The sequence below is a fragment of the Candidozyma duobushaemuli genome, assembly GCF_002926085.2.
Source record: "Candidozyma duobushaemuli strain B09383 chromosome Unknown B_B09383, whole genome shotgun sequence".
NCBI classification, from domain to species: Eukaryota; Fungi; Ascomycota; class Pichiomycetes; order Serinales; family Metschnikowiaceae; genus Candidozyma; species Candidozyma duobushaemuli.
In genome coordinates this window covers 3,053,545-3,072,342 of record NW_020289895.1, presented here as the reverse complement: position 1 = coordinate 3,072,342, position 18,798 = coordinate 3,053,545, and the positions used below count along the sequence as shown (strand labels likewise).

The 18,798-nt window shown below is 46.5% G+C and overlaps 9 protein-coding genes across 9 annotated transcripts; 8 read left to right on the top strand and 1 right to left on the bottom strand. All coding sequences in view use genetic code 12, as the record gives it.

Moving 5' to 3' along the window:
* Positions 1 to 601: 601 nt before the first annotated feature.
* CXQ87_002798 (Ca(2+)-binding ATP:ADP antiporter) lies at positions 602 to 2,194 on the top strand (the record flags this gene model as incomplete). The annotated part of the gene is made up of 1 exon (XM_025481291.1): positions 602 to 2,194. The coding sequence occupies one exon, from the start codon at positions 602 to 604 to the stop codon at positions 2,192 to 2,194; it is 1,593 nt and encodes a 530-aa protein (XP_025335591.1).
* Positions 2,195 to 2,234: 40 nt separating this feature from the next.
* CXQ87_002797 (uncharacterized protein) lies at positions 2,235 to 2,874 on the bottom strand (the record flags this gene model as incomplete). The annotated part of the gene is made up of 2 exons (XM_025481290.1): positions 2,235 to 2,279; positions 2,326 to 2,874. The coding sequence occupies 2 exons, from the start codon at positions 2,872 to 2,874 to the stop codon at positions 2,235 to 2,237; spliced, it is 594 nt and encodes a 197-aa protein (XP_025335590.1).
* Positions 2,875 to 3,104: 230 nt separating this feature from the next.
* Positions 3,105 to 9,271, top strand: CXQ87_002796 (uncharacterized protein; the record flags this gene model as incomplete). Its single annotated transcript, XM_025481289.1, has 2 exons — positions 3,105 to 5,627; positions 6,827 to 9,271. The coding sequence occupies 2 exons, from the start codon at positions 3,105 to 3,107 to the stop codon at positions 9,269 to 9,271; spliced, it is 4,968 nt and encodes a 1,655-aa protein (XP_025335589.1).
* An 829-nt stretch (positions 9,272 to 10,100) lies between these two features.
* Positions 10,101 to 12,338, top strand: ECM22 (Ecm22p; the record flags this gene model as incomplete). Its single annotated transcript, XM_025481288.1, has 1 exon — positions 10,101 to 12,338. The coding sequence occupies one exon, from the start codon at positions 10,101 to 10,103 to the stop codon at positions 12,336 to 12,338; it is 2,238 nt and encodes a 745-aa protein (XP_025335588.1).
* Positions 12,339 to 12,406: 68 nt separating this feature from the next.
* CXQ87_002794 (S-adenosylmethionine-dependent methyltransferase) lies at positions 12,407 to 13,617 on the top strand (the record flags this gene model as incomplete). Its single annotated transcript, XM_025481287.1, has 2 exons — positions 12,407 to 13,459; positions 13,489 to 13,617. 2 exons carry the CDS (start codon positions 12,407 to 12,409, stop codon positions 13,615 to 13,617), a joined length of 1,182 nt encoding a protein of 393 aa, XP_025335587.1.
* A 910-nt stretch (positions 13,618 to 14,527) lies between these two features.
* Positions 14,528 to 15,163, top strand: VPS21 (Rab family GTPase; the record flags this gene model as incomplete). Its single annotated transcript, XM_025481286.1, has 1 exon — positions 14,528 to 15,163. One exon carries the CDS (start codon positions 14,528 to 14,530, stop codon positions 15,161 to 15,163), a length of 636 nt encoding a protein of 211 aa, XP_025335586.1.
* Positions 15,164 to 15,420: 257 nt separating this feature from the next.
* On the top strand, positions 15,421 to 16,326 carry CXQ87_002792 (uncharacterized protein; the record flags this gene model as incomplete). The annotated part of the gene is made up of 1 exon (XM_025481285.1): positions 15,421 to 16,326. One exon carries the CDS (start codon positions 15,421 to 15,423, stop codon positions 16,324 to 16,326), a length of 906 nt encoding a protein of 301 aa, XP_025335585.1.
* A 257-nt stretch (positions 16,327 to 16,583) lies between these two features.
* Positions 16,584 to 17,528, top strand: PTP1 (tyrosine protein phosphatase; the record flags this gene model as incomplete). The annotated part of the gene is made up of 1 exon (XM_025481284.1): positions 16,584 to 17,528. The coding sequence occupies one exon, from the start codon at positions 16,584 to 16,586 to the stop codon at positions 17,526 to 17,528; it is 945 nt and encodes a 314-aa protein (XP_025335584.1).
* A 290-nt stretch (positions 17,529 to 17,818) lies between these two features.
* CXQ87_002790 (KH domain-containing protein) lies at positions 17,819 to 18,535 on the top strand (the record flags this gene model as incomplete). The annotated part of the gene is made up of 1 exon (XM_025481283.1): positions 17,819 to 18,535. One exon carries the CDS (start codon positions 17,819 to 17,821, stop codon positions 18,533 to 18,535), a length of 717 nt encoding a protein of 238 aa, XP_025335583.1.
* Positions 18,536 to 18,798: the final 263 nt, after the last annotated feature.

Sequence of the window (18,798 nt, the reverse complement as noted above, 5' to 3'; positions counted from 1 at the left end):
ATATTTTTAGGATGCGACACTTGCTTGCTTTGAGCAATCTTTTGTCAAAACTAGCCAGATATGATTGGGAAACAAAAATTCGCAGCCATTACATCTTCAGTATCATTTCCCCTATTCGAGCCTCAATAATGTACAAGTGCCATTTTGAAAGAATCAAATAAATAGAGCTTGCCTAAGCTACTTTGTATGCTAGTGGGAATTCGAATTCTTTTACAATATTGATGTCGACGACTAATATACCACTTTATTCTTTTTGCTATTTACAGAAATTTTTTCATCGTTAAAAGCTAGATCTCTTTATACACGAGTCTAAGGACAGCACAGAACGTAAAATACAAGTAATGTTACACTTGGCGAACGTCTATGCCTTCGCTCATTTGATCTTGTGTAACAGCTTAGCAACTCAAGCCTGGAACTTTTTGGTCACATGACCTTTTTCCACAACAAATAGACAGCCTCAAAAAGTCGATTACTGCTCGGCAGGCTTGTACAACCCTTTACACTTATACGCCGACCCGGCCGACCCATAATCTGCATTTGCATGACCTTTTTGAATTTAAGGTTTACCTAGACTTCATTGATTATCATAAGATTCACATAAATGGACAAACCACGAAAAACGCCTGATGACTACCAGACTCTTTTTGACAAACTAGATATAGAGCAAAAAGGTCAAATCACCTTTCTGGAGTTCAAAAATGCTGTTAGGACATTAAATCACCCTGTTGGTCGCAATGCCGATCTCCTTGAACAAGTCTTTCGTTCATTCGACTCCAATCAGGACAACATCATCGACTTCAATGACTTCAAACTATACTTAACGACTACTGATGACCAAATATTGAAAGGATTTAACAAGATCGACCTGGACAGCGATGGAAAGTTGACGCGAGCAGACTTCATCAATTATTTGAAGAAGACACTAAATCTCAGCCCGACTGACCATCTCATCGATGAAGTTTTCAACAAAATTGACCACAACTGCCATGGTTATATCACCTACGATGAATTTCGAGACTTTCTTTTATTAATGCCTCGTTTACACGGTTCCAGAATCAAGACAGCCTATACCTATTTGGCCGAGGAGCTTGACTTGTCCGCAGACGGTGATGTGACATTGATCAACTCGTTCCTCAGCGGGTTTGGCTTCTTCTTGGCTGGAGGTCTTGCAGGAGTTGTATCCAGAACATGTACCGCTCCATTCGATAGAATCAAGGTGTTTCTCATCGCCAGAACGGATCTTTCATCCACTATAATGCATAACAAAAAAGAGCTCGCCAAGCAAGTGGAATCAGGTGCTTCCACGCAAGCCATTGAAAAGGCTAGACACAAGCTTCTCCAATCAGAACGTGAAGCTCGTATAAGTCAGGCTGAAAAGCCACATCACAAAACGATCAGATCACCAATGATACAAGCAATCAGGACACTTTGGAAGCAAGGTGGATTCCGGGCATTTTATGTCGGTAACGGCTTAAATGTGATGAAAGTGTTTCCTGAATCTGCTATGAAATTCGGATCATTCGAAGCTGCTAAACGTATATTCGCAAGAGTGGAAGGCGTTGATGATACCTCGAAGTTGTCGAAGATTTCGACCTACTTGGCAGGAGGCATGGGAGGAGTGGCTGCTCAATTCACCGTTTATCCTATCGATACTCTAAAATTTCGTGTTCAGTGTTCCAATCTTGAATCACTGGTGAAGGGCAACCAGCTCCTTATCTTGCAAGCCAAACAAATGTATAAAGAAGGAGGGCTCAGGATCTTTTATAGAGGCATTTTTGTGGGTTTGAGTGGTATGTTCCCTTACGCAGCTCTCGATTTGGGAACATTTTCGACAATCAAGACTTTACTCGTGAAGAGAGAAGCCAAAAAGCTTGGTGTTCCCGAAGATGATGTTCGTTTACCAAATTACATGGTGCTTTCCTTGGGAGCCATTTCCGGTACTTTTGGAGCGACCGTGGTCTATCCTATCAACTTGTTGAGAACTAGATTGCAAGCGCAAGGCACTTATGCTCACCCGCACAGATACAAAGGCTTCAAAGACGTTTTCCAGAAGACGGTGGCTAGAGAAGGAGTGCCTGGACTCTTCAAAGGTCTCGTACCTAATCTTGCCAAAGTTGCTCCTGCTGTTTCGATCAGTTACTTCATGTATGAGAATTTGAAGAACTTGATGCATCTCGACAACAAGCTCGACTAAGTGTTGATATATTCATTGTGAATGTCAAATCGCATAAAACCTATGCTGACATCTCCCACTGGGACGAAAACTGTGCGTTGTGTGTCTTTCTCCAGCGTTAGTCTAATCCATGGCGAAGGCAGCGAGGAAACTTTATTGAGATCATTCTCACCATCGACATTCAATAAAAGTTTAAAGAAGAAGTCATTTGGTTGTGGAGCCTCGGTTCTCTTAAGTTCCTCAATATGGAAAAACATGAGGCTACGCAAGTTGGTGTTCACCACCTCTCGCGTGAAATTTGGGATGTTGATCTTCGCAGATTGCGTGTCTTTGAGAACATTTTCGTTCAGAAGAAAGTCAAGCGACGAGTATTGACCCTTAAGCCCGGGGAACTGGCTAAAATTGGCAATATATCGCTGGCGTACATGAAGGTTAGTCTCATCATATAGTAACACCAAAACGTCATAGACCTTACCCCCTCCATCTTTTTCAACCAAGACAGTGATCATGTCTATCGCAAATCTCTCAATAAACTCATTTAACTCAGGCGCTCTGCATTGATAGACCACAAGGTCAAGATACAGCTTCTTGCTGAAGGCATCATCTGGGTAAATATGGTTGAAATAGATTATTTGAGAAATCCAGATGGCAATGAAGTCCCTTAATGCTATAAGAACATCAGGTACAGTCAATGTAGACATTCACTTCAAGATGCTCGAAATACAGCTTAACACAACCTTAGTTGATAGTGTTTATCAGTACCACAGAATTCGTGATTTCCGCACGTGATACAACTTCTACAACTTCACAAATATCACAAGAAATTCCAACATCCAACTTATCAAACGCGTTTGAGTTAAGCTGGTCTTAAATTCCTTCGATCTGATTGGCTAAACATTGTTTCTGATCCGGCCAAATTTTCGTTGCGGAGATGCCCATCACGTCTATCGACGCGACTGACGTGAACAAGCTCACATCAGGACAGGTTATCATCGAGATACAGTCCGTCGTAAAGGAGCTAGTTGACAATTCACTTGACGCAGGAAGTAAACAGATCGAGATTGTGTTCAACAACTACGGGATCAAAGGCATTGATGTCATTGATAATGGTAAAGGGATAGATAAGGATGACTACGAGGCCCTATGTTTAAAGCATCACACCTCAAAACTCTCCAGTTTCGAGGACTTAGAATCGGTTTCTACATTGGGCTTCCGTGGTGAGGCATTGGCTTCCTTATGTGCTGTGGCACGAGTAAAGATTACGACATGCTCATCCTCCACATACCCAAAAGAAGCTACACTTGAGTACGATAGCATGGGTAAGTTGACGTCTCAAAAAATGACTGTTTCCGGAAAGAAAGGTACATCTGTCAGCGTTCATGACCTATTTTATGGCTTGCCAGTGAGACAAAAGTATTTTGCCAAGAACGCAAAGAAAGAATACTCGAAGGCTTTATCGCTCTTGGTGGGCTACCTCTTGCTCTATACAGATGTACGTTTTGTTGTATATCAAATAAGTGGCAATACTGGGAAGAAGTCGATGGTGATGGGAACTCAGGGAAGAGGAGCATCTGTATTCGACACACTTGTGAGTGTTTATGGAAGTAATGGCGCCCATGGCCTCGTTCCTATTGACATTGCAACCGAGAACATTGAAGCCAGATTCAAACTTGGGATGACAAGTGTGCCTGTATCGCTAAAATTCCGCCTAAAGGGCCTTATACTGGATTATTCCTTCGGCATGGGCAGAGGAGCTCTGGATAGGCAATTCTTGTATGTAAACAAGAGGCCAGTGGTACACAAAAAGTTCACAAAAATACTAAATGAGGTTTACAAGACTTTCAATCACACGCAGCTGCCGGTTTTTGTTCTTGACATTGAGATTGACCAGACGTTCGTCGATATAAATGTTACACCAGATAAGAGAAGCGTCATGGTACAAAATGAGGATCTTTTAAGCGAGGTTCTTCGAGAAGAGGTGACCAAATTCTATGACGGTATGCATAATATGGTACCTAAAAGTGACCTTGGTGTTGTGAGATTAGGCTCCAGCCTGGAGGTCCTCGATGGGAAGCGGAAGGCGCTGTCTGATAGTTTTGCCGATGCAGATAAATCAAAGCGCTTGAAACAGATAACATCCAGGTCATTAACTCAAACATTTTCAAGCAATAGCGATAATATTCTGAAAGATGCTGGGTCTAATTCTTCCCCTGCCGTTGATATGCACGAGGGAGAGGAAGCAGAGGGAGAAGAGCCAGGAGAGGAACAAGAGTCACAACGAGAGAAAGAGGAAAACCAAGAGGAACAGGATGAAGACGATCGAGAAGAAGTAGTACAGGTGGACGAGGAAGATGACGAAGGGGAAGCTAACAAACTTGAGGAGGAGAGGCCGGAAAATTATTCTGAAAATGTCAGCCCGTCAAGAGAAAGTTCAGAAGTTCCCGATTCGTATGATGAGGTCGATCAAGATTCGAGCGAATCAACTGGTGATATGCGCCACGAGGCTCCACAAGTTGAGCTAAATCCAGATCAGAGAGAGCATGATTATGCGGCCTCAGAAGATGCCGTGGAAGTGATCAACGTGACAATGGGAGGCGACGATATACATGTCTCTGATGACGCCGCAGATGATAGCTTTTTATTGACTGAAGAAGCGCAGCTTTTTGTGCAACAAGACGAGACAATTGACGGCGATAACACGGGTGTCACAAGCGATCATGAATCAAATAAAAGCATAACAAAACCATCCCAGGAAGAAGCCAATGCTAGCGTGTGCGCCACAGACGAGGGAGAGAACTCTGACCATGAAGGCCACCATTGCAAGCATTCGCTACATGATGAGACATTCGAGGTCGATGAAAGCCAACTCCCGACTAACTCAGTTGGATCGGCGCTTGGACCAGCGGACCGTCCCCTCACAAGTCCCGGAAAAAAGACATCCTATAGCGAACCCGTCAAGGGCATCAGCAGGGTACTCAAGCTTGACAAGTACGATTTGAGCTGTTGTATCCAACCTGTGCCAGCAATCAAGAAAGAGAAAATCAAACAAGAGAAAGCTACTTTGGTGAATGTTCACGACGTGAGAGAGAAACTTGTGATCCAGAAGCTGGATTTCCCGCTCATGGAGGTTGTCGGACAATTCAACCTTGGCTTTATTGTGGTGAAGCACGAGGAGAGGCTCTTCATAGTGGACCAGCATGCTTCGGACGAGATCTTCAACTATGAAAGGCTTCACCGGCTGCTTCTGCTCCGAGCGCAACCGCTTGTGATTCCTCGCGTGTTGGAGCTATCCCCGATTGACGAGATGCTTGTTCTCGACCAGCAAGAGCAGCTACGCAAGAACGGCTTTGTAGTGAGAGAAGCGCAGCAACAGGAACCCGGCAAGCGGGTGGAACTTGTGGCGGTGCCTGTGCTGAAGAACGTGGTTTTCGACGACAGTGACCTCCACGAATTAGTGCAGCGCCTTCATGACGTCGGGCCTACGCAAAAATCTATTGTACGTTGCAACAAGGTGGATCTGATGATCGCTCTGCGAGCATGCCGCCTGAGTATAATAGTGGGGCAAGCGCTCAACCGAGGCACGATGGACACGGTTGTGGCGCATCTAGCGGAGCTCGATAAACCATGGAATTGTCCACACGGGCGACCCACGATGCGCCATTTGGCTGATCTCGAAGGTCAAGGTTTCACCGAGGATTACGAATTGTGAAATGTTGAAGCTTCATATGCGTGTCTGGATAGTTCGCTTGGTTTGCAGCCATAGAACCTAGTGCGTCGGGTGATGCACACGAGTCGCTGCGCCCGCAGCACGGCTTTTGAACAAAGCCAGCAACTCGTAGATAAGGCATGAGCGCAGTCTCGAAAAAGGCTGTCAAAATTTGGCACAAAGCTTTCAGCCAAGCACAAAATATGGAGAACTTTCTTGGCGCTGCGGGTCATCGGCCGAGGCGCTGCGGTGCCGGCTTTCATGGAAAAAGCAGGACAACCGCCTTCCTTCGAGGCACTTGATCCTTCACATTAGTGAGCCCTGCCGCTGGCGAACTAAACCCGCAATTGTGCCGCATCTGGGGGGCAGCCTGAGTATCTTTTGCTTTTGCGCATCTTTTCAGGAACGACACACTGAAACAAAAAGAAAAAAAAAAGCATCTGTCTTTGTGTTCCTTATTTCCTAAGACATCGCCAAGGAAATCAGGCTCTTCGGTACCGTATTGCTCTCCTGGACGCTTAGAGCGCTTGCGAGGCCATCGGCTGCATGCAGCACGACAAAAGCGAACTGCTTCTGCCAATAAACACTAGAAAACCTGTCCACCTCACTCTTTAACTAACATCAACGAGGTACCGCACTCTATAGACGAGACATAACTGGAGTCCGAAATTAACCTACTTTTTCCTTCACAATCACTAGCCGCTTGCCACTTGCGGCATCTCTAACAGAAACCCAATACAAAATTACCGCTGATTTATCTGCCCCTAGCAAATGTCGCGATCTCCAGGCATGGTCAAGCCAGAGAGGAAGACAAGGCGAACCCATAAAAACTCGCGAGATGGCTGTCCGAACTGTAGGGCTAAACGAATCAAATGTACGGAGGAACTTCCTAGTTGTTCCAACTGTGTCAAGAAAAACCACCGATGCGGCTACCTTGACTTCCCCAGGACCGGTTGGACCATATAAGACGGAAGAACAAGGAGAAGCTCCACCTAGATCCACTGGAACCGTCGAACAAACCCACATCGCTGCTGGACACGCATCTGGGCAAGAGAAGCTCGGACAGGAACCCGGTTTTTGCCCTGGAGTCTACGCTACGGCTGAGAAAGCCCTCTAATGGCGTCCAGATGCCCCCCTCGGTCTTCACCAACAGTTCAGAAAACTTCAGGTCCCAGGTCTACTCCGCTCTCTTCAGCGACTTGAATAATAACGACATAAGCGTCATCCGCGACATGCAACGGACCGAGCTCAAACCCTGGCAGGACTTGCTGACGATGTTCGAAAGTTCTGTTGCTCCCGACCTACCGGACCTATCGATGGAGAACGCATACTGGCCCACGCATCTAGATTTCGGCGCTTCAGGCTACATTGAACCTCAAGTGAACATGGGCGCGGAACGTTCAGACTTTGGAATCCCATCTCACTACACAGACAGTAACCACGCGGAAACTTCCAGCTTCAAATTCGATTGCAACAGTTCCAATGAGCTGTCACCACAAATTTACGACAAGTTAAAGCGCGAGATATCACCGCTGATCAATGATGAATTTAAAAGCGGACACAAAAGACGGAGTCCGTCCCAGTTCAGAAGGCAGGGAACTCCACTACCGCTCGCAGTCTTTCGAACAACCAGGTTCCCCAGAACTGTTGTTCCTCCCTCTCTCAAGAATCCCTTTCTTGAGAATGCCTTGCGCGGCTTGAAAAACGGCCGCGTTGACGTTCGTGAGTTCACCAACGATAAGTTCACTGCCATCATCCAGCCGGTCTGGAGAGAGCAGCTATACCAGCAATTTTGGCTTGCCATATTCAATCAGGCATCCATTCTCAACTTGTACTTTGTTTACTTCATCGATAAAGCTGTGAATATCTCCAAAAGAGCCGCGCAGATCATCGTGAACCGAGAATTTGAGATCAGTAATCAGTCATCCGCAAGTCTGACGTCCACGAGCTCCTCTCCGTTGAGCAATCAAAGTCTAAGTCCTGCAAGCTCAGGAAATAGATACTCCGACTTTTTTTACAACCCGGATGACCTCAAGAGACTTAATCGTTTGCTGTATGTCACATATGGAAGACTCTTACGCGCATTGCGTGAATCGACTGCCAATTATCATCAGGAATATCCCATCAAGATGTCCATGTTTTCTGCATGGGCGTGCTTTTGGAATACTTCATCTGATGTTTCCACACTTTGCATGATGTTTACCGGTGCCCTCACGCTAGCGACAAGACTACTCGCCGATGCATCTACTATTGATGACGTGAGCATGGCCGTGAGACAAGAAATTATGATATTAAATCTTCATTCCACTGCATCAATCATCCCGGACTTTCTGATAACTGCTATCACTGAATTGTCCAATACATTTAGCAGCTACAAAAGAATTGTGAGTGACCTTCTTTACAACCACGAAAACGGACTCGTTAAGTACGAACCTATCACGATGGAGACATTGCAGAATCCGATTTTCAAGCACAATATCCAAGAAATGAGTTCGTTCTTGAAGAAACTTCAGCATGAATACATTCCTCAAATGAGAACCATCGACCACCACTTCAAGAACTTGCATGGCATAGACCCTATGGTGGAAGACTACAAGTTTGTGTCTCCTACCCTCATTTACAACTTGACTTACGACTGGTTTAGGGTCTTCAGGGGAGACAAATTCTCAATGATCCCCAACACGAGCATTTTGAATAGGGTTCTTTCATTGTTTTTCCATGCTCTTGGCAGGGCCATGGCCCAAAGCATCCCACCAATACGATGTGTCATGCTTTTGGATCCATGTTATGTCATTGCTCCAATGTACGGTTTCGAAGTTCCGCAACCTCGTTATGAATATATGAACGAGTTTGAAGCATTATATTCAATTGACATGGGGTTGGTGCGGATGATCAAGTTTTTTGAATACCGTCAAGCTCTTTTTGGGTACCATATTGGCCACACTTTGGTGTCTGACTACATTCATCATGTAGCGGAAATGGCTCCGGCTGATTTTGAGTACAAAGATATTGTGAGACTCGGACTCGACAAGCTTCGCGTCGCCGAAATGCAGCCCGCTAATCTCATCACGGGAACCCTCGAGGTCCAGAATTTCCCGATTTTCGATGACATTTCGCATGATCTGCAATGCTGCCATGCGCTTCGGCAGGAGCTCGACCGGCAGGCAGTCGCCAGACGTACCGAACCTTGGACTTTTAATTACGAGAAAGGTCTACTGAATCATGACTTCCAACCGGAGAAGGTTTTGGAGGTATACATGAGAAAGAGGCAGGCCGAGCTGATGACACAGATATCGCCTGGTCTTGAGGAATTGCGTGTTTTCGGTGAACTTTTTTCAAAAAGCGGAAACGAGCTCATCAATGCCATCAACAAAAATAAAATGGCGGTTTGAATGCACATCAGCGAAGTTAGCTGTAGCATATAGTCCGAAATAGGACAGAGTGCGTACGGGACGGAAACGGACGGAGCGGATGTAAAAAGGACCGAGGCTAATATGAAGAAAAAAAAAAAAAAAAAAAAAAAAGAAAGAGAAAGTTGAAGGAAAGACATACCATTTCGAGATTCCACCGGTATTTTCCGCTACTATAAGCCACGCTCTTTCAGAGATCTCGGCCAGCTGTCACCAGTAACTCCGAGTAAGGCGCCCCCACGGTCCCCCAATTATGAGGAAAAGGGCAGTTGCATGCCTATGCCTAGATGCGATGGGCATGGCTGCGAAAACACGGTGCGATCCTTCTTGCCTCAGATGTGAGAATAACCGCATAAGTGACTTTCATGACTTGTCGCTGACTTAGTCGGACAATCGCAGCTAGTCCAGACAGGATATTTCATTTAACATAGGGCTAGCAATGAGGAAGGCAAATTCGATACATTATATTGTTGTTTTTCTCGTTTCATGACTCACTTTGATGCAAGGATGCATGCCCATTTTAGTGGCCCTTCTCTGTCTGTTGGAGATCTTGCATCCGGGCTCGTTCAAAGCAGAGCTTACTTTATATAGCCGTGTGTCCGCACTATGTGCGCGATTGCCGCCAGTCTCCACATTTCAACAAGCAAAGGGTTCACATACATCAATGGGCGAGGAAAAGAAAGGGCTTTCGAGAAAAAAACACAAAAACAGCAAGCTAGGTTGTGCCACTTGTAAGCGCCGTCGAGTCAAGTGTCCTGAAAATTTACCCGCTTGCACTAATTGTATCAAACATGGCGCACGCTGCGAGTATATGGACTATAGTGAAAAACAGCTTGAGGACTTCCACAGAGCAAAGCTGGCTCAGGTGAAGAGGCTTGAGAACAGAATCAACGAAAGACTGTCCGATCAGGACCTACTGCGAAAGAAAGCCCCTCCAGAAGTCAAGAAGGAACCTGACCTGCCGTTTTCGAGAGAGGCTCTGGCTGAGGCCGAGGAGTCTGACCGAAAAGGCCTTGCTAGTCTCCGTCTAGATGACGCCGAACCATCTGCTCGGGAGAAGTCTCACTCAGACTTCCATCAGGAGCCAGTACATTTGATGGCATTGGACACAGACATCTTGCCCATGGAAAGCCAGAACTTCTTGGACCACCATATCCCTGGCGATGTTCTAATCGAGATGAATGACGAAGTATCTGGCCAAAGCACGCTCCCTGGTGGCGTTCTGGATGTTCTCAATTTTCAGCATAACGCCATCACCCAAAATTTTGACAACTTGTTGACCACGGGAGACGCGACCAAGATCATATACCCAGTATATTCCATTCACAACAGCTCCTCGGTTACCCCAGGTAACATGGAATGGGAGGGCGAGTATCCTGGAACGGATAATATCCTGGATCTTTTGCAGTACCAACGATCACAGGGTCCCACAGGCCCATTCGCAGCAGCCAGGGATGTATTTCGTTCCCCAGAGGTCACACGTCGATCAGTGAGTTTGATATCATCGGACTCGGCTCCCTCATTTGTGCCGATATCACCGGGACCAGCGCTTCCAGGAGCACAAGTTTCTCGTAAGAGATTTAAAGTGCGGGCCAGACATACCACTAACTATGAGGAGCTTCTCTACAACACCACCGCAACGTTGGCGCCACGAATCGCCAAAGGTGTGTCTACTCTACCCGAGATCAGAAGCTTATACCATGTGTGGATCGGCTACTTCATCTACAAGGCATTCAAGTCGGGTGTGATGTTTCTGTGCTTGATAAACCTCACTACGAATTATCTCATTACGAATGTCTTCTCAGCAGAGCTGGACACGCGGTTCGATGCTCTTGTGCTGCTTACCAAAACAAGAAACATGCTCTTGGTTCATCTGATTCAACATTATGCCACTGTGATCAAGGGATTGCGCTCATTGCTCAATCATCATGGTGATCCAGAGATGGCGGCCTCAGTGTCATATATTTTGTCGCTCATGTCAATTTACGATCCAGGTGCCACGGCACACTCGACCACCTGCTTCCGTGATGGCATGTTCCTGGTGCTTAGTTATACGTTGCATCAGTCAACTCGCCAGGGTATTGAGCCTCCCAGGCTCATCCCAATTCATATGCAATTAATGACAAACGTTGCAAGAACAGTATACTTGCCAGGCTATGGAACACTGTTTTTGTATGAGTTTGAAAGCATGTTTGCGAGATTTGGCTCCCTTCTTGATCGTGCTGAGCGGGCACAGACGCATGGTGGTGGCAACTTGGTGTTCTTGAGAAGAAAATATAACGATTTATTGCTGTTTTCAAAAGATTCCATCAGACACCACCTTCCAGCGTTGGATTCGCACATGGACGACATTGAATACCAGGAAGATGTCCTCTTCACTATGTTCAATCGCTGGTCCAAGCTCCAGCCTCCAAGATTTTTGGCAGCTAACGGGTGTGCGGAGGGACTTGAGAAAGTGCTCAACCTATTCTACCGAGTGTTTCGGAAGGCGATTTTTGCGGTCGTACCGCAAGTTCGTTTCCTCTTTCTTCGAGACTTTGACTCGCCGCTCATGTTGGATGTGTTTGCCAATTACAACACGACGACGATCTTGGAAGAGCTCAAGGACCTGAGCCGTGCTTCAGTACCGCATGATTCGTACAACGAGTTTGTACCCGAGCTTCAGTATTTGGCTGCGTACTGTGTGCGTTTGATTACTTTCCTCACCATCAGAACGGCAATCTTGTACCGTAATTTGGTGTACGAGGAGAAAGTTCGGCAAATGATCCCCATCTATAACGCTGTGGAGTGGCGGAACTCAATCACCAATATCGAAGAGACAAGGCAGGAATTCCACGAGCTCATTGGGCTTCTGGAATACCCAATTCTGTCATTTAAGGATACTTACATCACACTGTCCCACTATCCGCAGATAGTGGATCCGCAGAGTCCCGGAGCCAAATTGGCAACCCCACGTCCTCCAGAGAATGATGGAGCTGACGGTGAGGTTGACATGCTCCTGCTCCAGGCCAATGGCTTGTTGAAGCATGACTTGTTTCCGGAACTCTGATACTTATTTATTATGAAATATGGGTTTGGAGAGTATTCTTGTAGTAGCGCGCGTATCAACAACAACCTATGGACGAGTACAACGCCTTAACCTCCACGCTATATGCGTTCTACACCTTCGACCGCTGGCTGTATCAGCAAGTGTACAAGCCTAAACTGATCAAATACAAGTCCCTTTCGTCCGATGAGCAGAATCTTTTGGACTTCTATCCCCAGCTTCTCAGCAATCTCGAACAATGCTTAGGAATCAACGATTCATTCACCAAGCAATTGGCTCTTACTGCTGCCGAAGATTGGGGTGTTACTGCATCGCCAGACCAATGGACCAAATGTACCCCACAAGACCATGATAAGGTTCGGCTGACGCTTCTACAACTTTCACGAGAGTGGAGTAGCGATGGTGAGGTAGAGAGAGAAACAACCTACAACAAGATTATAGAGGCGGTACAAAAAAGAATTAAAAACGGCAAAGTTCTTGTCCCTGGATGCGGCCTTGGACGTCTCGTGTTCGAGTTTGTACGCAAGGGTTACTGGACTCAGGGAAATGAGGTGAGCTATCATATGTTACTAGCACTGGGATACGTGCTTAACCGAATGCCCATGGCACACTCACACACGGTGTTTCCTTATATTTTTAAACTGCTGCATGTTCTGAGACGTTTGTTTCAAGTACGCCCCGTCTCTGTTCCTGACGAGACCCCAACGTCTATTTACGAGAACCCTGATGCCGCTGATCTCATGTCTATGGCTGCTGGGTCGTTTGTAGACCTCTATGGTCCACGCGATTTAGCTGTAAGCGAAGCTTACACTGAGGATGCTGCTGCCAGTGACTTTAGGGTAGAGAACGAAGGAGCCTTTGACGTCGTGGCTACATGCTTCTTTTTGGACACTGCGCACAATGTGTTGGATTACATTAAAACGATACATCACTGCCTTCGTGACGGTGGTTACTGGGTGAATATGGGACCTACGCTTTGGCACTATGAGGGGGATCTGGGGGCCATTGAGGTCGAGAAGGATGGGAAGAAAGCACACTCAATAATGGAAGGCATGGAGTTGACGAGGGACGAATTGATCGGTCTCGTAAAACGGATGGGATTTGAGATTGAGGAGCAGGATGTGGTACAAACTACGTACTGTGGCGACCCAAGGCCCTTGGGAACTTTGTTTATGACGCCGAGTTCTGGGTTGCGAAGAAGAGACCCTTAACAAAAGCGGCCACAGAGGACGCTGAGCCGACTGCAAACAAGGACTCCAGCGGAAACGAACCGAAGAAGTAAATTTGGTAATCATCTCTAAAGCTGGAGATCTAAGCCATGACAATGCTTTGGTGTTTTTCCATCTGTGAAGCCTGTGTGTGTGGCTGCGAAATCTGCCCTGCGTCTCGACTTGCTTAGGCGAACAGTGAGGTGCACTTAACGAGCATTTCACAATGGAAAGGTGGTCAATTCTAACCTACATTGGCCAAGAAAAGAAAACAGCGCTATCGTCGATTCAATGTCGAAAAACTTCGAACTCGTTTGATCGGCGTGTTCATGGACGTCTCCTAGCGGTGCAAGCTGTTCTACCGACGTCAATGCAGTCGGATTCATCGGTTTGCCAGCTTCTCGTCAATAAAGACAATATACTTGGCTTCTTTTCTGGATTTCGAGGCCCTTGTCATGTTTATATGTTGTGATCATTGGAAACGCAGAGTCACAGATTGACCCCTAAAGACACCAGGCCGCCGCCTTCTGGTCGCTTCGCCACTGAACCTCATTTAAGAATCATGTGAAATTGTTGAGTTACTATAAGACTCTGCTGAAAATGAAGGTATTGCTGAAAGCTAGTGAAAAGAACTGCTGTGTATGCTGTCCTAAGGCCCAAGAGACATACCGGTGAATGCTAGTGCCACTACCCACATGTCATGAGAATATGCGGCATCAACTCATCTATTCTGCCGGAATACCCAAAAAGTTTTCGCCAAGCCCGCAACTATTTATTAAAAAATCTTCCCCAAAATAATTCCAAAGATAATTTTGAACATCTCGTTATTGTTGCCCCTCGAGGGGCTGCTGCAAACCTGGCAATCTTATCGGTTGAGGTAGTGCACACAGACCAGCGCTACAAGTACCGCCCTGTTAACTCCTGACCCACCTAGATCACACTCGATATTCTAGCCACCCGAACCCCATAAACTGAATATACACCATGAGCTCGGCTACCTCGGTTAAGTTGGTGCTTTTAGGAGAGGCTGCTGTCGGCAAGTCCTCCCTCGTAATGAGGTTTGTGTCGAACGACTTTCAGGAAAGCAAGGAGCCTACTATCGGGGCTGCTTTCCTCACTCAAAAGTGTACCATCGGTGAAAGAACAATCAAATACGAAATCTGGGATACCGCAGGCCAGGAGAGATTTGCTTCTTTGGCACCCATGTACTACAGAAATGCCCAAGCGGCCTTGGTAGTCTACGACATTACCAAACCAGCCTCGTTTATCAAGGCCAGACACTGGGTCAAAGAGTTGCACGAACAGGCATCGAAGGATATCACCATAGCATTGGTGGGCAACAAGTATGACTTGGTTGCTGACGAGAATGACGATGATGATGACTCGTTGCGTAAGGTGAGCGCAGAGGAAGGCAAACTGTTGGCAGACGAAGAGGGCTTATTGTTCTTTGAGACCTCAGCCAAGACGTCTCACAATGTGAACGATGTGTTTGTGGCGATAGGCTCCAAGATCCCCGAGGCCAAGCCGCAGGCTTCTGAGGCCACCAGGCCTCAAGAGGGCGGCAGAATCGACTTGAGCGGCAATGCAGCACAGAGAACCAACAACCAGAGTTGCTGCTGAAGGTAGAGTATGGTATGGGGCCATTTGCTTATTGGGAGGCCTCTCGGCGTGGTGCGGCCGTACCAGGCTTTTGAGTCACTCAATCGATGTGTCCTCGACTTTGGCCGTTAGGCGTAATTATCATGGGTCCTGGGTATATATAAATGCTACGGCGTAGACAATCTAGTGTAAGTTCTCGTTGAGTTCGTCACGTGCACCGATTTCTCCACAGCCTGAGTATGTATGAGAGGATCAATGGATTTGTGAGCATCGGCACCATGTTGACGGTAGCATATATCCCTGAGCATTTCCTGACGCCTTTGTTTTTCGCTCAAGACAATGGCTACTACACCCAAGCTGGAATTGAAGTGAAGTTTGTGCCTGTAATTGAGGGTAGCGGAAGACTCATTAAGCTTTTAAACGAGGGAGAAGTGGATGTGGCAATTGGACTCACAGAGGCATTTGTCAGCGATATTGGCAAGGGCAACGACAAAATCAACGTTATTGGAACTTATGTTGAAAGTCCCCTTTGCTGGGCAATCTCCTCGGGTGTAAACAGAGACGATGTCACGAAACCAGAAGACCTAGCAGGAAAGCGGATTGGTGTATCCCGAATCGGCCTGGGCTCTTATGTGATGTCCTTTGTTCTTGGTCTTCAACTCAAATTCCCTACTCCGTACTTCAGCGACTTTCCTGTTTTGTCAAATTTCAAGAACTTGAGAGACGCAGTCAATGAAAAGTTCTCTGAGGATGGTGAGCCAAAGCACGCCGAGGCATTCATGTGGGAGCACTTCACCTCAAAGAAATACTACGACTCTGGCGAGATCAAGAGAATTGGTGAAATCTACACACCTTGGCCCTCCTGGGTGGTGACTGTGAGAAAAGAGACAGACTCCGAGGAGGTGAAAAAGTTCCTTGGAGCTGTCAGAAAGGGAATTGATTTCTTCTTGCAGAATCCCGAAGAAGCTGTCAAGCATATCTCCACAAACCTCGATTACTCTGCAGAAGATGCTCGCGAGTGGTTGAAGACTGTGAAGTTCAACGAGCAGTTGGGTGAGAAGGAGATTGACTGGGAAAGAGTGGTACTGAACACATCCAAGGTGCTCAAGACTGCCGGTGTTCTTGAAGATAAGCCCGAAGTTGATGAGAATTTGAAGAGCCAGATCTACTCCCTTTTGGTCTAGGCTGCTGTCTAGGGACCACGGCAGTAGTATAGGAAGCCAATAAGAGCATTTTCTGTAACCGCGTAGATCGGTCAAAAATTTATGATTTTTCTTGGACCTCTGAAGTGGCTCCTACAACGCATCTGCAAGACCCTGCCTTGGACTGCAGATTCACTTTTTAGAGCCCACACATTGCCAATAGCAAATCACTGGATATACCAGTCGTATCTTCTTGCACATTCGCATTGAGTTTACTCAGGTTTCTTTCCAAACGTCAGATGTCTCCAGCACCGGCATTTCTTCAATTGAGCCCCGCAGAGCAAAGGGCTAGGTTTCTCAGAATATCTCAAGTCTGTGACGAACATCTAGACGATGCTTTCGAAAAAGTGGACTCTGAGTGGGCCATGCTAGAAGGACAGAAGAAGATAAATGCTAAGAGAAACAGATATCTGAATGTGTTCCCGTACGACAAAACTAGGGTCGCTTTACCCGTACTTCCTGGAGCAAGATCAGACTATATCAATGCGTCTCATATAAACTTGGCCGGAGGGTTCAACTACATCGCTGCTCAAGGCCCGTTGCTCAATACAATTCCACATTTCTGGGCTATGGCATTTCACCAGGCTGAATTGCAGAAAGTTGATACCGTGGTGGTAGCGATGATGACACCCTTGGTTGAGAATGGAAGAGAGAAGTGCAGCCACTACTGGCCCGATGCTAAAGACCCTACTTGGGATTTCAGTGAAACCTTGAGGTCAGAAGGGATCTCTCCCGGGGAATTGAAGATTACTTGGAAGAGCAGCGAAAGAATTCACAACGGAGACCTCATTCTCTCAGAGTTCAGATTGGACTCACCGACTACCTCCAAAAAAGTTCTCCATTTCTATTTCCAGAGGTGGGAGGATAACAAGGTCCCCGATCTGATGGACCCGATTCTCGCTCTTTCTTTGGAGATTCGGAAAATCCTTGAGAAGGACCCTCGGATAGCACCCATCGTTCACTGTTCCGCTGGTGTGGGGAGAACAGGCACATACATCGCCATAGATTACTTGCTCAATGGGCCCACTTTCTTTGCGCTGGACATTGATGACCCTGTGTTCGATATAACTACCAAGCTTCGCAACCAGAGGATGATGATGGTTCAGACAGTCTTCCAGTACATGTTTTTGTACGGTGTAGCCAGGCGGCTATATGAGGAGAAAAGCATTGCCAAAGGCGCATAGAAGCTGATAAATAATGTCTAGATGAGAATGTCGATGTTGATCGTAGGGATATTGGTGGGGGCAAGTGAATGAATCAAGAAAGAGGGAGAAAATGACACAAGTAGGAGAGATTCAGATTACTTTGGAAGGCCGTCCATTTTAAATTTTGGAGTTCGAGAAGTCCCTCAAGTCTGGCGGGATAATGCGTGGGGCTTGTTTCATCTGGGTTAGGGTGCGCCTGGCTGCAAAAAGTTGTCCGTCAAATTATGTCAAATAAAACAGCACCCATTTTGAACCCAGAACCACATATCATGAATTGCGGCTCCTTTGGCACTGAAATCCTTGTTTATTCCCTGACGGAACTCTCTTTCCAAGTGAACCTCCCCATGTTCGAAATGGAGGTGATGAACTACATTAAATCGACCTTCTCCACGCGTGAGGTGGTTGAGGTGGTGAAGAAGATTCAGCATAAAGCAACTCTTGTTACGAAAACCCCATTTGACTCCCCGTTTGCCGAAATGAAAAAGTTAGCACCAGACCTGTGGGAGATCGTCCTAGCAGGCAACGATTATATCCTTGGTGATTTGTTGAATAACATTCACAACAGTGGCGGGTCATCGAATGGTGGCGTTAAAGCTATAGGCATGGTGGCTCCAAGGGAGTGGGTTCGTTGCTCTGCCTTATGTAGCATGTCGCTATTCCAGCTTACGCCGCCGGCTCTGATTGAGGAAGTATCACCGGATCTGGAGATGGAATTGAGACCTGGCAGCTCACATGAGATTACTGATGTTGTGCTACTTCCAAGAAACAAGATATCTTACATTATTGGATCTTGTGGAAAACGAATTGAGAGAATCAGAGAGCAGTCATGCTGCCATATCACCATCCCACCCATTGCTCCAGCTAAACTCATGCAGTTGAAGGGAATGTCAGGAAGCGACTATCAACAGGAGTTGATTTTGAAAGGAACAGACTCACAAGTTTCCGAGGCAAAGTCTTTGATAAGACGGCTCCTTATAAGCTATTAAACGAGTTAGCGTTGGTGGCCCCGACTGCATTTCGCAGCCATAGATGCAAGTAATATGGTACGACTAACCCAATGAGGAAGTCTAATGAGCAGATGATTACTAGTCGTTTGGTGAACGAGAAAAGAGAAGGAAAGAGCTTGTATTCTTTAACGCTATCACGACTGTTATTGCTCCTACGTCAATAGCTCAGCCATTGGGATAGTCCAGGGGCATCATTAACAACCCTACTATGAAAGTGACTTAAGCAATTGGGCGCTCCATCT